Raw genomic sequence first — 19,474 nt, 5'->3', positions numbered from 1 at the left:
CTCGATCAATAGGGGATGATTGTGATTTTTTTGTTGTTGTGGGGGGATAATTGTAATCCACAATAGGTCTTTAGTCTGTTTATTGGCCAGGACTTCATCTGCTGTTTGGTCCAGTAAATGAGGGTCCTGTTGGACACAGATGAGGAGGGGCCAAACCAACAATAGAGGGGCATCTCTGCCCCGAGATCAGCCGGGGACCTGAGAGGGGGGACAGAGACAGAGACAATTCAGCAGCTTATCAGATGGACAACTTCAGAATCTGAGCTTTAAAACACAAGAGATGAGGAAATCATCCAGCGGGAGGTGTTGATCGGCACAGTCAGCAGGGACGGTAAGATGTGTTATCTTTGTCCTAAAACAGTTTTTACATCCTCTAACTTAACCTAACTTGTCAATCAAGGCAAGAAACCTTGAAACCAACCACCCTTTAAGTCTGCTCACATCATAATAGTTGTTCTAATCCTATCCTTTGGATGGTTTGGTTTGAAAATACTTGACCTTAGTGTGGTCAGGTTTAAGCTTTAAGGTCCATGTATTCAGTAATCGATGAGTTTGGCAAATGCAGCTCTAAGTGTGGCTGGACTTTCATCCCAAATCTTACATCCATGTTCCAAACCCAATAAAGAGAAGGGCAGAGTTGCTTTCTCCAAACTCTGAGATGCGAGCACCTTGGCTCCAACAGGGCTCCAGTCCTTAGCCGGACATGCTAACATGTGCAGCTACGTTAGAGCAGATAATCACAAAGTCTCAGCAGTTTCTTACACTCTCGGCCTCGTACTCATGATCCAGCTGGAGCCCCGTGCACACAGTTTGGACATGCAGAGAAATCCAAATAAATGGATAAAACATAGACAGGGGGACATATGGGTGGACAGACGGGCTTAATGACTAAACTGTGAAGGTAAAATGTGGAACGTAGCTTGTCGTTGTTTCAGCCTGAGCGCTGGTGTTAATAAAACCATAAAATCACATCTGGAAACTGCAGCAGAGACACCGCAGCCTGAAAACCACCACTGAGCATAATCAAAACTCCACTGAAACCTGGAAATGAACCAGATACAATCAGCGTGTGTGAGACTGATGGAATATGAAGGTCTAAGGGGCTTGACGGTCCAACAAGTATTTCTTCTTTTACATGCTCATACATTACATTTTGTTGAGAAATAATAATTAAATTTGAGCAAACAAATTGATTTAGTTCTCCATATAGACCTAAAGCCATCCTCATGTTCTCAGCTGGTGTTTATATTCTGGAGAGAAGCTCTTCAAAGACGCAGCGAGACCGGAGAGTTGGTCTAGGTCCAAATGATGTTCAGTCTAATCTGGTCTGGTAGAGTCCTGTTGTGTTGCCTCACGTCTCAGGTTTGCATCAATATGTCCAACACCAGAATGGATCTGAGTGGACTGTCAGCTCTGGGCTCGGGTCGGTTCAAGGGTGTGTAATGGATCGGGTCAATGAAGTATGTCAAATCAGGCCTGAATGCACGGCCGTCTTTGTTACACAAACACACACACAGACTCACTCACACACACACACACACACACACACACACACACACACACACACACACACACACACACACACACACACACACACACACACACACACACACACACACACACACTTGTCTTGCAGACACATTTGTAACTCCACACGGTCATAATCTATGTACATGTTGGGAGTCAAATCAGCAGTCTGACTCAGACTTTCTGTGGTTTTAAAGGCCCCCCAACACACACACACACACACACACACACACACACACACACACACACACACACACACACACACACACACACACACACACACACACACACACAGTGTTCCTAAATAATGACAGTCACTCTGTCTCTGGTTGCTGGACATTCACGCTGGATCATTAACTGCTAATTCAAGGCTGGCCTCATATTTTCCAGATTAGGCTGTAAAAGCTGGTCATGAGTCAAACACACTCGCTCAGACCCATCTAGACCAGCCTGGGACCCACAAATACAACTTCATCACATCTACACACATGTCTGCCAACACGCCACAGATAAAATCCAGCTAACGCAAGCTCGATCGCTCACTGTTTTCCCTGTTCAGTAACTCTATTGAGTGAGAATTATGTATGAGCCTGAGAACAAAATGCCAAGAGGGAGCAAACGGCCTGGTGAAGACCAAACAGAGAGAAGGCCAGAGAGCTAATGTGGCTGACTTGCACTAGCATGCAAGTGGCTAGCTCACCCAGAAAGCTTTTTAAGTGTCAACCACAACCTCATTAGCTCAGCTCACAGTTTATTCAAAGGACTTCTGTCTCATATGAGGTTAAATAAAGTGGTATAACACAGCCTCCACTTTAGATATTTGGTCCCTCAAAGGTCAGTACTGTTAAGAAGGCTTGCTATTGGTTAACAGCATGAGTTAACATGTCAAAGTTAATCAAGGTTGAACTCTAAGAGGTCTGCTTTCCCTGTTAGAGAATGAACGATCGCAGCAATTCCTTTTGAATGAGCTGATTTCATGTTTTAAGTGCTGGTCTGACGAGGGCTCAACAGTCAGCCCCACTGGTGGCTCTGTGAGGCTGTGCAGGTGCTGAAGTCATGAATGAATTAACATTTTGACCTGATGATGGTGTCGGATGGAAATCACCAAACATTTTACAATCCATCCTCTGAAGAATGTCTGAACTAAATTTCATGGCAATCCATCTGATAGTTAGAGATGTTGAGATATTTCAGTCCGAACCAAAGTGGTGCACCAACATTGCCATCCTCAGAAGTCTGCCAGCAGCATGGCTATATGAGGGTTAGCTCACACTGACAGTTTACCCTGTCCTCATCTGGATCCAGTTAGTTGAGTTCAGCTGCTTTTTACCATTTAGTTGTGTCTGTCTGAGACAAAGCATCAAACTGCGTCTCCTATGTCAGTTTGGACCCAGACTTTGTGTTTGGGGGGTCTTTCTTGTGGTCTGGAGTGGCGGTGTTTCCAGAGGTTCTGGGCCTTTCAGTGGTTTGGAGGACAGCCTGAGTGGCTTCACCGCACTCTGTTTGTCTTGGATCAGCATCACCAGAGAAACCATCCAGCTGGGAGGATTATGAAACTGCACACAGCCGCCTGAAGAAATGCTTTCCTGAACTGAGCTGGACACGAGGAATTGATGAATCGAATGAATTACAGTCCTCTTAAAACGCTGTGAAGGAAGCATCTTGACGATTTTTTGCGTCTATAAATCCTAGTCCTCTTTCTTCCACTGTCTTCTCCAACTCTCGACTCACTGATCCACATCCAAGATGACTGCCATCATAAAGTTCTCGTGCCATTAAAGTCATCAGAGAACATCAGCTCCAGGCCAGCGCCTCCTCAGATGAATGAAAAGTTGAAATGATCGGAGAAGCCTCAGCCCACTGGTGGTTTCCTGCTCCCTGCTCTGGTTACAATCCTGCGAAGAGAATGATGGGAGATTTTCCATGGCGTCCTTGGAGGCAACCTCAGTGGCCATGTTTCCCAAGAGCCGGGTCACGATGTCTTTCCCCTGACTCTGGAAAAACTGAAAATATGAATTACTTGCATATGAGGGGGCGCCAAGAGCAATTAGATGGAGAGGGGGCTCTTACATAAAGAGCTGGAGGGACCAGAAGAAAATAAAAGACAGAGCCATGAAGAGATTTCACATGTTTGAGTATGCACTGAATGTTTAACTGAGTGTGCAGAATGGGTTTTTAAGCTTTTAAGCTATTAAAAATACAGATTCAATTTAAGAAATTAAGAAAATTGAGAAATAAGTGTCTACTAAAAAACACATGAACCAGAGATGCTTTCTTTCTTTTTACGAGTGTACTTTTTAAAATGTTCATATAAACCTTATGTTCTTAACTGCATCAGCCCCAAAGAATGTAATTAATTTTTTGAGGTTACATCATGAAGAACTGTTGACAACATTTGTAGAATCATAGTAGTAGAGCCCTTCTTCTGACTATGGATAAAGTGTCTCTGAGTTAATCTGTGTTTTAATGGGTGATAAATGATGAAAAACAAGGCAGAGGGGGAGCTTATCCTGATTGCTCTCCCTGTCCACATTGTCTCTGCTGCTTTGGGATTTGAACCTTTTCATCACAGTCCTGCTCCCTGTAAGAACAGGGGTGCTTTGTTTTTTGTTGCATTGTGGAATTTGGAGCATTCACTTCAGTGGTCATCACTCGTGTCCTCTCACAGACCTGCCTGATTATCTCTGCTCACCGAAGCCCGTAATGTGTATATTTCCTCTACAAACATGTCAATTCTCTCCTCTGCCTTTGTAGGACGACTAATTGCTCCATGAGGAATCAGGGGCCGTAGCAGTGATGGAGCTGCGTCTCCTGGTACTGGCCTTGTGGGTTGGCGTTGGAGTAAAGCTCCAAGTTTGGGGTGACCAGATGAAGCCGGCCCGGGCACCTCTGATCCCTCATCGGCCTTTTGTTGTGGTGTGGAACGCTCCAACGGAGTCCTGCCGCCTTCGATTCAAGGTGGACCTGGATCTCAGTGTTTTTGACATCGTAGCAAACCTCAATGAAACACTGAGTGGACCAAATGTTACCATATTCTACCACAGCCACTTGGGATACTACCCATACTACTCCAACTCTGGGGTTCCCATCAATGGTGGACTACCACAGAACCAGAGCATTTCCAAACACCTGAGCAAGGCCCGGGCTGACATCGATAAGCTAATCCCCCACAAGGATTTTCGAGGCCTTGGTGTCATTGACTGGGAGAACTGGAGGCCTCAGTGGGTCAGAAACTGGGGCTCTAAAGACATTTACCGCAACAAGTCTAAGGAACAGATCCGGAAACTTCACCCAAACTGGCCAGAGAGCAAAGTTGAGAAGGAGGCAAAGGATAGTTTTGAGAGGGCTGGGCAGAACTTCATGAACCTGACCTTGGCCCTGGCCGAAGTTCGCAGGCCAGATGGACTGTGGGGGTTTTACCTGTTCCCAGACTGCTACAACTATGGGTATAAGCAGCACCCGCAGCGATACACTGGCGAATGCCCCAACGTTGAACACGTACGTAACGACCATCTGATGTGGCTTTGGAAGGAAAGCACTGCCCTCTACCCGTCCATCTACCTGGATTATGAGCTCAAGTCCTCCCCCAACACTGTCAAGTTCGTCCACTATCGAGTCAAGGAAGCCATGAGGATCGCGTCCATCGCCCGTACAGACTCCACATTGCCTGTGTTTGTCTACTCCAGACCTTTCTATGCCTATACCTTTGTGGTTCTTTCAGAGGTAAGTTTTCAGGTTTTTGATGAACTGTGCTTAGTAAATGTGCCCCCCTCAGCATCTTACAGACGCATAGTTGAATTTGCTAATTCAACCACCTGAACAAAACAAAACGCTCACAATTCTTCAACCTTGAAACTGATCTTGGTTTGGTTGGCCCTGGTGGCTGCGTTACAGTGAATCTTAAAATATTTTGAGCTGTCCTCTTTCTAGTGATGTCAATATAAACAAGTGTGTACATTAAAATGCGTTCCCAGAGAAAGACACTTTTGGATTGCTGCATGTGTGATAAAAGGCTGGACAGTTATTGTTGACTTAAGGTGTTTACTTGGCTAAAAATGCTTCTGTCGCTTTGTTTCAGAGCGACCTGGTTCACACCATTGGGGAGAGCGCCGCCCTGGGAGCATCAGGTGTCATCCTCTGGGGATCATCTGAATACGCTCGATCACAGGTAACGGTCAAAATTACAACCAAAAAAACACTGTTCAAACTGGCTAAACTGGTTAATGTGGTACAAACTTGGTGTTTATTTGCCGACATGCACTACAAAGGTTTCAGTACCTATTTAAATAGACACTCTCCCCAAAAAGCTTTAAATTCACTCAAAAGTAGATTAACGGGACAGTCTTAAACTGATCATCATCCCATTATTGTTCACATAAAACAAGTTACTAAGATAAAGTGTATCATTGTCTTCTCCAAAATCGAATATTTCCAAAAATGGTGTTTTATTAGTTTTTTTCTGGCTAAAACGATAAGGCAAAACATGTTACATCTGTCAGGTAATTTATCACTGAGAGAAATTTATGGACATGGCAGCTGAAAGGTTGGGAATTAGCTTATTCTCACAAGCTGCACATTTCCACGGTCAGTCATCCACTACCACTGACTGAACAGGACACGGGCTTAGCAAGTGCACAATGAAATGAACTGATATGTGTTGTCTGTCTTTAATGATAACTGGTTTGGCATATTTTAGCCCATTATCTCTAAATGAGAAGAGAAGAGGATAGAAGAGAATAATCAATACCTAGAAGGTAGGAACTCTAAACACTGATGGTGTGGATAATCTCTCCAGAGATGACTCGTCATTATTGATTTGAAGCATGAAAAACTACAAGTAATATCCTTTAATTTCATTGACTAATGGCGTGTTGTTTGCCTCTTGTCTCCTTTAGAGGAACTGCCTGACAGTGAAGAAGTACATTGATGGTCCGCTGGGACATTATGTCATCAACGTCACTTCTGCCGCCAAGCTGTGCAGCAAAGCGCTTTGCAAGAAGAATGGCAGGTGTGTCCGTAAGAGTCTGGACTCCAGCGCTTACCTGCACCTGAACCCGCGCTTCTTCCACATCAACCGCAACCCGGCGCCGAGGGGCCCTCGCTTCCACGTCAGCGGTCACCTCAACAACCACGACATCCTGGACATGAAGCAGAAGTTCACCTGTCAGTGCTACCAGGGCTGGACAGGTGTTTACTGCGAGATGCCCCAGGCTACACCTCATCCTCCACCTCCACCGCTTCAGCCCGCCATCCCTCTGCCTCACCCCAGGGAGAACAGCCTGCTGGGAGACATCCTGCTCCTCCTGTCCCTCCATTTCTCCTGTCTGTGCATCATCATGTTCCTGGGACTCTGTCTGATTATCAAATGTCTGATACTGTAGACAACAAGCCTTCAAGTTAGGACCACAGCTGTAGAGAGGACAACAGACAGGTCTGTAGAACGACGTAAAACGTGATTAGCTGCAGTTCCTCTCATGTCCACTAGATGCTGCTCCAAGAAAACTGGTTGAAATTAATGGAAAAATCTCCAACTTCTTTATACAAACATCAAAATAATACTTCTCAGCACTTGAGTTTATGTCATCTAAGAAAAATATATCTTAATCAAAAGGGCAGTTTCATCAAAGACGAGTATCCGACACTCCTGTGGGCTCATGAGAAGTTTGTAACTCGCTCCTTCGCAGATTAAAGATCCTGAATAGTGACAAAGTTTCACAGCAAATTTCTCCAGCTCCTCATATCAGATTAAAAACACTGGGAAAGGAGTCGATGTGTCACGAGGGATCATCTAAAGGATCGTGGATTTGAGTTCGGACACCCTGAGAGATCCATCACAGGTGACTCACATCACCACAGTTAATCTTTACACTCAGGATGCATATATTTGACAAAATCGGTCTGACTTCTGTTTGTTGCTCACGAAAACTGGAAGGAAGAGTAGTCTCCTAAGTCTCTGTGTAAATCCAAACTTTTTAGTCAGTTGGGAAATTTGTGTAAAAGATACACTTTTCTGTGAGTGTTCAATAAAATTATGCTAATCATGCTTCTGTGTTTTACAGCCTAAAACATAACAGTCTGCAGGTCTGTTATCCAGGATCAGGTGCTGCAAAATCCGCTTACACATTTAGAAAAAGTTTGAAATGCCTTCTTTAATAATCTCCTTAAATTGAGAGAAATGCATTACAACGTTAAATGTAGAGCGTAAAAACTTTCCTTGACAACCAGAAAATTGTATAAAAGTCACTGAAAACGCTTTAGAAACTGAGCCAGAGTTCATTTTCTCCAGCTGAAGCACAAAATAAATATTATTCTTCCATAAAAACCTCATAAAACAATCAATAAATCAACAAACACAGTCAGTTTACAGTCATTTGTTTAATTTGGGATAATGACTGTAATGAGGTTTACATCACAGCCAGCACTTCATCAGCCTGCCGGGCGAATCTGCAGTTTGGTGGTGATGGAGCCGTCAGTCGGATGAGTCACAGCGAGCCGCGGCGGGACGGGTCACATGACCAAACAGTTTAACAATAGGTCCTGTTTGTCCCACGGGAAAGGGAGGGACGGCCGAGCGTCAAACACTGTTTTGGGTGATGAGAGGAAGGAGGAGAAGCTTATGTTGAAAGATGAAGTGTCAAAACAGAATCAGCTGTGGATTCCAGAAGTGATGAAGTCAGCTGATTGTAAATGAAGGTCTTTACCAACTTTAACAGAAGCGTCAGAGTTTCATCACTAATCTGCTGCTGCTGGAGGCTCAGAGAGCTGACAGCTTTGTGATTGATGCTGCATGCTCGCTGTTGTTTGTGCTCACACGCATGTCGTCATTGCTGAGCCCGGGAGGTGTTGGGAGGAAAGTTTTGATAAATGACCAGGTTTTGTAATGTCTGGCCTCGTGTTGCTAAATGAACGAACAGCTTTAAGAGAATAGTTCATTTTGAAATAAACAGATTATCTTCCTTTCTGTCTTTCTCAGAGCGAGAGTTAAGTACAGAGCTGGAGTCAGGATGTGGTCAGCAGAGCTCAACATAAAAACTGGAGGCAGGGGGGAGCTGCCAGCCCGGGTCGCTCCAAAAAAAAAAAAAAAAGGCCTCCCAACACTGTTAAAGCTCACAAATTAACACATGTTGTTTGTTTAATCCGTTCACAAACAGAAATGCAAACAAATAACAGCTGGTGGCTTCAGGAGGAGTTAAGTGCTGGAACTATTTCTTGACAAACACCAGCGTATCCATCCGCCCATTACCTCTGTGCAGTGCCTGTGGCTATAGTGTGGATTGGCAGATACAGTTGGCGAGCGCTGGTTTTGGTTTTGGTCTCTTTGTTGGCATCACGGCACCAAACCTGGCAACCTCACGGTGAGAAGAAGACTTCAGGAAGCTGCACAGTCACTGCTGGACTCGTTCTGGCTGTCAAACGTTGTGACGAAGGACCGGGACATAAAAGTCAGGACCAAACTGCTTGTTTATAATCAGGATTTAATGCTGTGGAAATGTACATTAAACTGACTTGAGTCACAATTCATGCTGAAATAAACTGAATACGTTAAATGGTTTTTTGTTGGTGCCTCACCCTCTGATGAACCTGTTCATTAAACATGTTCTGGACATAAAACATGGCACATCAAACACACTGACTCAGAACATTTTCACAGAGAGTTTGTCCAGTAAAAACACAATTAAGCAACTTTTGGTGGTTTTCGGCCTCTCAGAGGACGAACGCTCTGAGTGACGAACCACCAAACTCTCCACCCAGAGTGGAAAGTGTCAGGTTCACTCAGGAAGACATTCGTTCACTGCTGCTTTGAAAATCAACACATAAAGAAAAAAACATGTGACACACCACATTTCACATGCTGTTTCAAAGGTTACTTCACCGTCATGTGGTGACGGCCGACAAATCCCGAAGGCAGGAGGTTAAGTTTTCCACCTGCCACCATCGTTGACTGGAACAGGAAAATCCTAATTTGCCAAAGCAGTGGAGATTAGGTGGAGATGAAATGGGAGGAACGAGCGCCAAAGGCCACAGCGGAGTGAGATCAGCAATCAAATGTAAAAGCAGAAGGATCGACTGAAAACTAAGCTTGTTGAGGGTTTTCTCATTTTATTTAGCAGCATCTAGTGGACATTAGAGGAACTGCATCTTAAAACTCAGCACTCAGTGGCTCATTAGAAGCTTCTTTTCATCAATGTGACTGTACTGTGTGTAGTTTACATTTTATTCTCTGTAGCTGGTGGACAAAAAGGATGATCTGAGTTATTATTTCACGTACCTGAGTTCTTGACGGCGGGCTTTGACCTCCTGCCTGCCAGTTGGTTTTGATGTTGGTTGGTGATGGTTGCAGCTCATCATTCGTCTGTCTGGATGAGACGCTCGGTTGGATGTTGAACTGGAGTCTGTAGGTGTGCTGAGTGGTCATGTACCAGCCGATAGCATCTTTAGCTCTGAGAGGAGGTGAGCCGCCAACAAAGGGTCCTGCTGAGAGCTTGACCAATGAGAAACTACCTGATGAAAGACTTCACAAAATAACTTCAAAGGACCAGCTGAGCATGTCGTATGTTCTGCTTGAGAGAAAGCGTTGAACAAAAGCTCCATTAATAAATATTTTGTTTGTTAGCTTACTAAGTTTGCTAATAAAGTTGCATCATGGATGGAAATGGTCAGTTGGTGGTCGGTCCAACGGTCCAGACGAAAATATCTCAACAACCACCAAAAGTTGGTAAATGTATCCATGGCTCCCAGATGATGCATCCTAATGATTGATGATCCCCAAATTAACTGTAGCGCCACCATGAGGTTGACATTTATGGTTTTAATTGAAATGCCTTGACAGCACGGCTCTGTTTCCCGTCACTGAGATCCGTCCTCTGAATGTCCGAGGCTGATTTCACAGCCTTCAGAGCTGCTCATGAGTAAACGTGACCACACATGAACTCTTCGTGAGGCAGACCTGAAGCTGACTCGGCTGAATAATTCTGACAGCGTGACTCTGTTGGTGTTATTATCGGATTATGATGACTGACAACTGAGGAAGTAAACAGCCTCAGCATCTGCCATTCACAGACCTCTCGGCTTCATGTCAGGGTCTCTTCCTTCTTCATCTTCTGAACACAAACCTGAGAATAAACGGAGAAAATCATCTTAACGCTGAGAGTTAGATCAGAAAAAAGTAGGCAAGGACTTTTGACGACATCTTTGTTCACTTCGTTTGTTTTTACACGACCATATTTAAAAAGGCCACTTTCTAAAACACTGTGCTCCATCCACTTTATAAGATAAACTCTAAATATGTCTTAAATACAGCACACACCCAAACACCTGTAATTTAACAACCCGCAGACATCAGTTCGCTCCTGTACTTAAGCTAATAACCATAATCAGCTTTGGCTGCAGTCGCTCTGAATGTGAAGCTAGCAGGACTCGGTATGAGCTCTGTGTCTTTGATTGACAGTCTGTCAGTGGCAAATTTCACTTTCAGAAATCAAACCAATGACGTTTACAGGACAGAACTTTTTAAAGGACCCGACACTGTTTCTGCATTATAGCACATTAAAGGTGCCGTGTGGAGGATTCAGTGACATCTAGCCGTGAGGTTTCAGACTACGACAGCACACATGTGGTGCTTTGTTATAATCAAGAAGAACAAAACCAACAATGTGCTCATATGTCTCTCAAAAAGAGCTAAAATACAAAAAAAGGCTTAGATATTTATTGAAACAGCTGGACACTGTAGTTTTTAGTAACCTTTAATCAAACAGGATGAATTAGTGCATTTGTCTGGGACTATTTTCAGCAGTGGATTAATACACATTTGGTGCTATAGTGGGTAAGTAATTCAAAACTGTCTCGGCCTTCACGCTGCAGCTGCGAGCGTCTGTTTGTCAGCTGCTCGTCACCTCTCAGCTTCATCTGCTGCTGCTGCAGATTACAGGCTGGCATAGAGAGCAGATAAACATTTACCGCCATCGTACACAAGCAGTTCACCGTGTCCAAACACTGACGACTCACGATCACAATGGATGAGAGGTTTCACCCCCAAAACCGCCTCAAATGGAAGAAACCCATCTGAATCAGCTCCACTTCCGGCTCTGTGTAAGCAAAGAGGGTCAAACTGATGACTAAGCCTCTGGAAAACACATAATTTGTACACGAGAGGGAAAGTTGTTAATGTGATCTCATGCGGTTGAAGGTTTGAATTTTGACTGAAATAGAGAAAAAACAATGAAGGTTCTGACTTTCCTTTTTAATTTTTCTGTTTTCGTGTGTACAAGTTGAGGTTTTAGTGTGTCAGTGTTCGTTTTGTTCTTTGTAGACAGGAACTACATATTCTTTAGATGTCATAAAAAGCAAAACGACAACATTTTTGGATGAGATACGGATAAAAAGAAGCAATTGTTGTGTTTATTGTTGAATGCTGGCAAGTTATTTAATATAGCTAAATGCTAATAAGACAGAGATGATGGTCAAGTTAGCACAAACCTAAATATCAAACAGTCCGGGTTCTCCCGCAGAAATCTCCCAAACATCGACAACTTAACAAAAACTCTGAGGCATTTTATATTTCATCAGAGTGAGTGAAGTCGTCTCCTCCAGTAAAAACACCAACATGGCTGTCGTCCAAGCGGCCCGGCGTCAGGCTGTTGATTCTGAATCCAGTCAGCCTCTCAGATCCTGATCCTACAACAACTCCAGAGCCATAAAGTGCAGAATTAGGATGGTGGGCGAAGATGGCACCAGGAACAAAAATATGACTGCTGGAGAAAACTGGCAAGCCTGCAATTAAACACACAGTGTGTAAACTCACTGGCATGTTATAGTGTAAGGACTGCACAGGACCGACTCCTGCAGATCTCTGTTCAACATCTGTTAATAACTGCAGACTGAGCTTCAGCTCCTGGAGGTCAAAGGTCAGAGCTGCAGCTGACTGATGGCGATGAAAACAATTATGTCCATTTCCTTCAGTGTGATAAAAAGATCAGAGAGCGTAGCGTGAAGATGTCCGGAGTCGTTTTAAACAGGAAGTGATAATTCTGCTGTCCGATAAACGTCGTTACGTAACTCTCCAGATGAGATCAAACTTCTTTTATTCTGTGCGGGAGGTAAACTGAGAGGAAGTGTCGCATGAGTGCAAGCCTGGAGCCTCCTCATGTCTGAATGTCCTCACAGGAAAAGCCACCTTTCCACGAGCACCTTGGCCTCTGACCACGACGTAGACTCTTTTTTCATTTAGTCACTTGGTGTGTTTTGGGCAGATCAGATAGGCTCGATGGTAAATGGTCACAAAAGCTAACACAAAGCTAGCACAATGGCCACAGACTACAAAACATGGAAGTGACCCACAGGTTTCTGATGAGGAAATTGGCTATAAAGAGCTTTTTTTTAAACCAGGCTGTAAACATGCTAATTTTTGATGTTTCATTTTCATATGGGGGTCTATGGGGATTGACTTGCGTTTGGAGCCTCAAGTGGCCATTGAAGGAACTGCAGGCTTTGGCACTTGGTTACTGATTGGTGTAGACGCACCTGAGAAGCATTAAAGATGGATTGAAATCGTCTGAAGGTGGTTTGAGATACGTTCTACCCACATGTTCAAAAGGTGATGAGCAGAGTCAGCAGTCTCTAACTGTCTGACGTTCTTAACACATTCATGGACCGTCTCTTCTGTTGTGACAACAGCAGCTAAAGTCAAACTACCCTGAAATGGGCTGTTTGTTTGTCTGTCTCATTAAAGCAACAAGGAAAAACTGCTGCAACCACACAATCAAACACAGGAAGCACTGATCTGCTGTAGTGTTTATCAGATCCTGACCAGTCCAACCACTGAATGACCAGCAAGGATGAGGGAGCAGAGCGAGTTAGAGCCGAAGACCATAAATAAACCGTGAGTATGATTCAATCATGTGTTTATGTTCGCTTGTGGGTAGCTGTTAGCTAATGCTAGCAAAGCAGTTATTGTTGTAAACGTGAAGAGTGATTTGAAATGGATGAGCAGGAGTTTGAAGATGTATGAGTTTAAACACACAGGAACAATATGTAAGGCTCCTTCAGACTAAAGGAGATGGAAGTGACAGGGAACAAATAGGCGGCCATTTTTCTCTGATGTCATACTCAAATACTGCCATAGTAGCGCTGCTGTGTTCCAGGTGGTATACACGCAAGAATCTGACAAATCATTATCATTTCTGCTTCCTGGAGGCACATCGGGCCATTTTTCAAGAGAAAACAACATGTTTGATAGCCGGTTAGCTACTGTTAGACCGCTTACGTAAGCATTCAACCACTTCCTGGCTAACATTAGCCTTTGATTGTGTTACAGAGGAACGCTGTAAATGAATCCTCAAATATCAACGCACACGTTGGACACATTCATCTAAGCCTGGAAGTGAAACACAGTGGATGTGTTTCACTTTATGATGTAACTTAGCTAGCTTACTTAGCTAGCTTAGCCGTCTCTCCAGCCGACACAGAAAGCTGAAGTCGTTATGTGACGTTCTGCTCACTGGAACATGTTTTTCTGTGTCATGCTCATACAGATTACATCAAACACAAAAGTGTTTTCCAAGCACTTTAGCTCAGAGTGTTCGTGTAACATGAAGAGGCTGCGAAGACCTTCCTGCTTCGTTACGTGACGCTGCATTATGGGGAAGCAGTGAAACAGTAATGACTTATCAGATTCTGTGTTTTGCGGCCTGAAATGCAACAATACTACTTTATAGTTTTTGATAACGGCATTTGAGCCTCCCAACGCGAACATGGCGTCAGAGAAAGATGGCTGTCGTGCGAATATGGTCTGTAGTTCAAACGGATGATGAAGGGATGATGACCTTCATCTGCATCAACCACAGAATTCAGTTTTCAGTTTCCGTTCCTTCACAAGTAAATTTAATTACAGTCGACCATTATCCTGCAGGAGCAGCCTCTTCGCACGCTTTACAGATGGAAATCTGCTCATTTTCTCCTGAAAGCCTCCATATTAGCAGCGTGATATCGGACACAGAGCGACCCCGAACCATTGCTTCCTCCCCGGGCAACTCGATGCCTCATTACAGCTGAAGCCATTAAAGCGGCGGGAGGATCCGCGCAGTCTGAGTCCAGATATTTTCATAACGCAATCCATGTGTTGGTGAGGGGGCTCTGACCGCCACAGCGAGAGACGCTGAGGTTTCTGTGAGCGAGCAAGAGGGTGGGGGGGGCCGGGGTGAGGAGGTGAGAGGGTTGGTTCAGGGTGGGCCTTTCATCCACGGAGGTGGTGGAAAGAAATCTGCAGTTGGGATCACAACGCCAGCCCAGAAGAATCCAAATAGGCCCCCCCACCACCACCACCAACCACCCCTCCACCCACTGTGGGAATGTGGTTTCCTCCACACACTCACGCTTCGGTCGAGGTATTATGAAATCAGTGTAGGTTTGCTTTCCTATGAGTTTGAGAGGACAGTATGTTCAGTATGGACGCTGATGTGCACTTGTGGTTTGTTGGTTGTACTTGTTGAGAGTGAGGACATCTTCAGAGACTGTAAATATTGTCATGACATTTTGGGAAAGTTAACGTGTGTCGAGATGCTGATTTGTGTGGGATCTCACACAGAAAACAACACTTTCGGGGTTTCACCAACGTCGCCTTGATGGTGTCATGACATTGTTCCGACGACCGATCACTCCAATTCCCCAGGTCTTTTTTTCCCATCCATAGTCTGCTGCTCTGCTTCTGATTGGCTGGGCCTGTCATCGATTTCTAACCTTAACCATCCAACAAACCATCTCACCTGAACCCTAACCAAGCAACAAACATTAGCCAATCAGAGGGACAATGGGCGGGTTTTTGAACAGTGGATGGTCCCCGTGGTGTGAATCACACCTGTCCCAACGATCACCTGTGTGTATCTGATTCGTTCAGGTGGAGCAAATTAAAATAAAAAAAACTCCAATTTCACCAGAGGGTGCCATGTTTGATGCTATGTGAAGACAATTTAAGAAAGTCATTAAAGAGCTTTTGTTTGTCACCAGTTCTATTATTAATCATTACACCTGAAGGCCTAAACGTCGTGACCTTGTAAACCCGGTGTATTATCACTATCATTCCTCAGCTTTGGGATTAATAAATTATCACCAATAGTGGATGTGAAGTTGCATTAATGGCTTATCATATTATGACATTAATCAATACGACATTCATGCAACAGATGACAGAACAAACAAGGAAACGACAGCGTCAGCTCATTCACACTGCGTTGTTGTTGTTAGGGTTGGGGTTCGCGTGTCAAACCGAACTTTTTATTGACCTCATCATCAGTCGAATTTAACGGCTGAGGAACTCTTGTAGTTCCTGAACTCTTTGATTCCTGGTTTGATGGGAAACAGCCTTTAGTAATTGAGGGAGAGTTCGCTGCATGCAGAGAAAAATGAGCATTTTCCCAAACAAAGCGCACGGCTCTGTTTAAATGACATGTTGCTGCCGAGCAACGGAAAACGCAATTAAAGACAAATCACTTTGCCAAACAATGCTCAGATTTGTAGTCACCCTCAGCAAACTGCTCTCTCATGTCGTTCCTACACAGAAACTCGGAGCATCTAATTACCACCCACAGCCCGTCGCAACCGCCGCAGCGTCTGATTGACCGTCAAACTGTCCTCCGCTGCAGCTTCGACCTTTGGCCTGGCAATGAAACAAACACTGTGTGTGTGTGTGTGTGTGTGTGTGTGTGTGTGTGTGTGTGTGTGTGTGTGTGTGTGTGTGTGTGTGTGTGTGTGTGTGTGTGTGTGTGTGTGCGTGCGTGCTTTTGTTTTAAAGAAGACTAAATTGGAAGGTGAGCGCCGGGAGCAAATTAGAGAAAATTGCACCTGATGAGTCCAGAGAGAAGATCTGAGGGAGTCTCTGATCGCTGATTATCCAGGAGAGGAAAAACATCTGAGCTTGGCTCAGAGAAGCTGGTGATTTCAAGGAAACACACACAAACACTCACACACACACACACACACACACACACACACACACACACACACACACACACACACAAAACCAAAAACAGAAGGCATTTATATAAACCGTCTTGTTCGCTCTCTTCTCCAGAACCACATGAGAAGATGGAAATCTGGTCCATCTCTGTGCATGAGACAAATCTCTGAAACACAAAGCATAAACTGACTCAAAGCAGCCTAGCCTAGCAGTAGCCTAGCAGTAGCCTAGCAGTAGCCTAGCAGTAGCCTAGCAGTAGCCTAGCGGTAGGCTAGCAGTAGCCTAGCGGTAGGCTAGCAGTAGCCTAGCTAGCAAGCTACAGACGACCCATAAAGTAGCTCTCTGTGCAGGAGTGGCCGGACATCCCACAATAATCCGGCTGACAAGCAGGGGCGGGGCTTGAGGACAGGCAGTTGCTTGGAGCCCCCGGCCACTAGGGGGGCCCCGGCCACTTATTTACAACAGCGATTATTGATAGGCCTGGGCTTTCAGGGACCTCTGTTGGTCCCTGGACCTCACTTTGAGAACCACTAATCTATTTTTTCAGTATTCATCTCAAATGTCCCGGATTGTGCATTTATGTGTGCAAAAACCAAATTTTTGCAGCATGCACGGGTGGGGGCCCCAGGGATTTCTTGCTTGGAGCCCCAAAGACCCAAGCGACGCCACTGCTGACGAGGGCTCAGGGCAGTGAAATCAGCAAAGCACAGCAGCGAGCAATGTGAGTAATTTACAGTTACATGACAGCATAATCGTGTGCGCTCATCAAATTCCTCCAAGTCGGCCGCACATGAACATAAACCTAATGGCCGCAGAAATGCATCTTTCCAGGCGACGTCATCCCTCACCGTGCAGCCTCATCCTTATCTGCTCTCGACCCTCGTTCTACACATTTAACAGCCTCGTTAGACGTTCTGACGAGTCTGGCCTCGTCCTGTTAGTTCATAGAAAGACAGCGTTCATGAGGTCGTAACACAAAAGAAACCTGCTCCAAGCTTCTTAGCAGGGAAACCCGCTCTGCTGTTCAAAGCTCATGTTGAATAAACAAAGATGTTCTGAGATGTTGATAAATTAGTCAGTTTTCATCACCGTGTACCATTAAAAAATACAAGCTGTGTTTCTCACTGTGGATGAAAATCACTGCAGACGGCGTTTAGCTGGATGACATATTTCTTCGGTATGAAAAGTTAAAAAGGGAAAATCCATGAATATATTTAACAGAGGGACTCGCAGGGACAGAGCTCACTGCGACTTTTGTCTTCTGGTTGTAAATATGCGCGGTTAACCACTGGAATCTCAGCTCGGGCTGGGTTTAAGCGCTGAGGCCACATGTCATGTCATTTAATCAGCGCAGTGACACTCACAGCGAGGAGCGACGACACAAATTAAGAAATACACCGAGATGAAGATGCTCGTTAGATCTGCCTCGTATATATCCTGACAGAGAAATTAGTAGACGTTTGTTGTCATGTGACGGCTTTGACTTCGTGCTGCTGCAGACTTTCTTTCTCAGGGCTTGTTGAGTTTATGTGGTTTCACTTATTAAACTGGTTTTGAAGGAGCAGACTGCCGCGTATTGTATTACATTTCTCATTTAAATGTTGAGCAAAACTAGAGAGAGAGCAGACAAACATGCATTTAGTGGTGCAAGCTGCTCAGCACATGCAGGATGTGTTGCATGTTTCAGGCTGAAGCTTCTGTTCTCACCACTGAGAGTTCAGTTTTCAGTTCGTTGCAGCACCAAAAATGTCAAAAATGAAATCAGGAAATGTTCTTTAAATGTTTCAAAAAAAGTCGTTGACCATAAAAGCTGTTAAAAATATCAACAAATGAACTGGATGCTTCATATTTCAACCACATACAGCTTTCAGGATCAGGTTTCGTGGTCAAAACATCTGCAGTTCATTAAAGTACACAAACAAACAAAGAACTTATGTTTACTTTCAGTGTAAGTCTGAGATTTATCTGAATTCTTGAGGCTTAATAAAGGTGTTCGATGTATTTTCTTCCTCATAAAACATTTGACTGAATCCCCCGTTAACATACATGTTCACTGGCTTCTTCTTCCTGCTGTTTGCTGACACATTAATTAAGTTTCTCGGCACATTACTGCCACCTGTAGGCCAGAGGAAGAGTGCAAAACCTGCGTGTACCTTAACAATACAGCAGCCCGCTCTCAAAAACATCACCAGTAACGTTACTAATGGCAAAAACTAAAGAACTAAAGAAGCTTTAACCCTTAAATGTGGGTGTTTTTAGTCTTTAGTATCCCAGTACTTACATACTTATATACAGTAATAATTAAGCAGCAATAATAAGAGAAATATATATTAGCCATCATTTAAAGACATCAGAATTTAATATTTTTGTAATTAATTAATATCTTTCAGCGTCTTTTTGAGCAGCAAATCCTCTTTCCAGCCATTAAATGAGACAGAGCTGATTTCTTTATGAAGAATATTCATGAAGTTTGGGGATAAGAGCCAGTTTTGTTTTCCTCAAGCTGAAACATCTGAAAGAACATGGTTTCCTACAAATAAAGGAATACAAATACATTGAGCTTGACCTCAGAAACAGCTGTCTCCACTTATTTTGTACATGTCGGACGTTCAAACTTTCCAATACTCTGAGCAGTTTGAGGACTCCTTAAGGATCCCCTTTCGCCCGCTCCGTCCACCTTAAAAACACTTTTTTTTTGATGTGGGATGTGTAAATGTCGATGTGCATGAACACACACGCGTGCACGTGGACGTGTGCTGCATGTTTACGTGCGTCTTCCTGTCTGATGCTGATTGAAGTGGATGAGTTGAGACTTTTCTTTCAGAGAGGATCAAACCTCGGGGATTTAAACCCCCCCCCCCTCTCTCTCTCTGCTGTGTGTCTCTATGTCGCTCACCCCCTCCCTCCCTCTCTGCTCTCTAATCGCCGTGTTGCGGTGACGCTTTCTCCTCCTTCTCTTCTCCTCTCTGGGCTCTATATAAGTGTGGATGACTGGTT

At 44.3% G+C, this 19,474-nt stretch overlaps 1 protein-coding gene across 1 annotated transcript; it reads left to right on the top strand.

The window, feature by feature from the left end:
• Positions 1 to 220: 220 nt before the first annotated feature.
• On the top strand, positions 221 to 7,110 carry hyal6 (hyaluronoglucosaminidase 6). The gene is made up of 4 exons (XM_070972149.1): positions 221 to 331; positions 4,282 to 5,250; positions 5,606 to 5,695; positions 6,423 to 7,110. Exons 2-4 carry the CDS (start codon positions 4,324 to 4,326, stop codon positions 6,906 to 6,908), a joined length of 1,503 nt encoding a protein of 500 aa, XP_070828250.1. The 5' UTR covers positions 221 to 331; positions 4,282 to 4,323; the 3' UTR covers positions 6,909 to 7,110.
• The last annotated feature ends 12,364 nt before the right edge of the window (positions 7,111 to 19,474 follow it).

This window comes from Chaetodon trifascialis, chromosome 10 (genome assembly GCF_039877785.1).
Source record: "Chaetodon trifascialis isolate fChaTrf1 chromosome 10, fChaTrf1.hap1, whole genome shotgun sequence".
NCBI classification, from domain to species: domain Eukaryota; kingdom Metazoa; phylum Chordata; class Actinopteri; order Chaetodontiformes; family Chaetodontidae; genus Chaetodon; species Chaetodon trifascialis.
The sequence above is the reverse complement of the archived record's forward strand: the minus strand, read 5'-3'. Positions and strand labels throughout refer to the sequence as shown.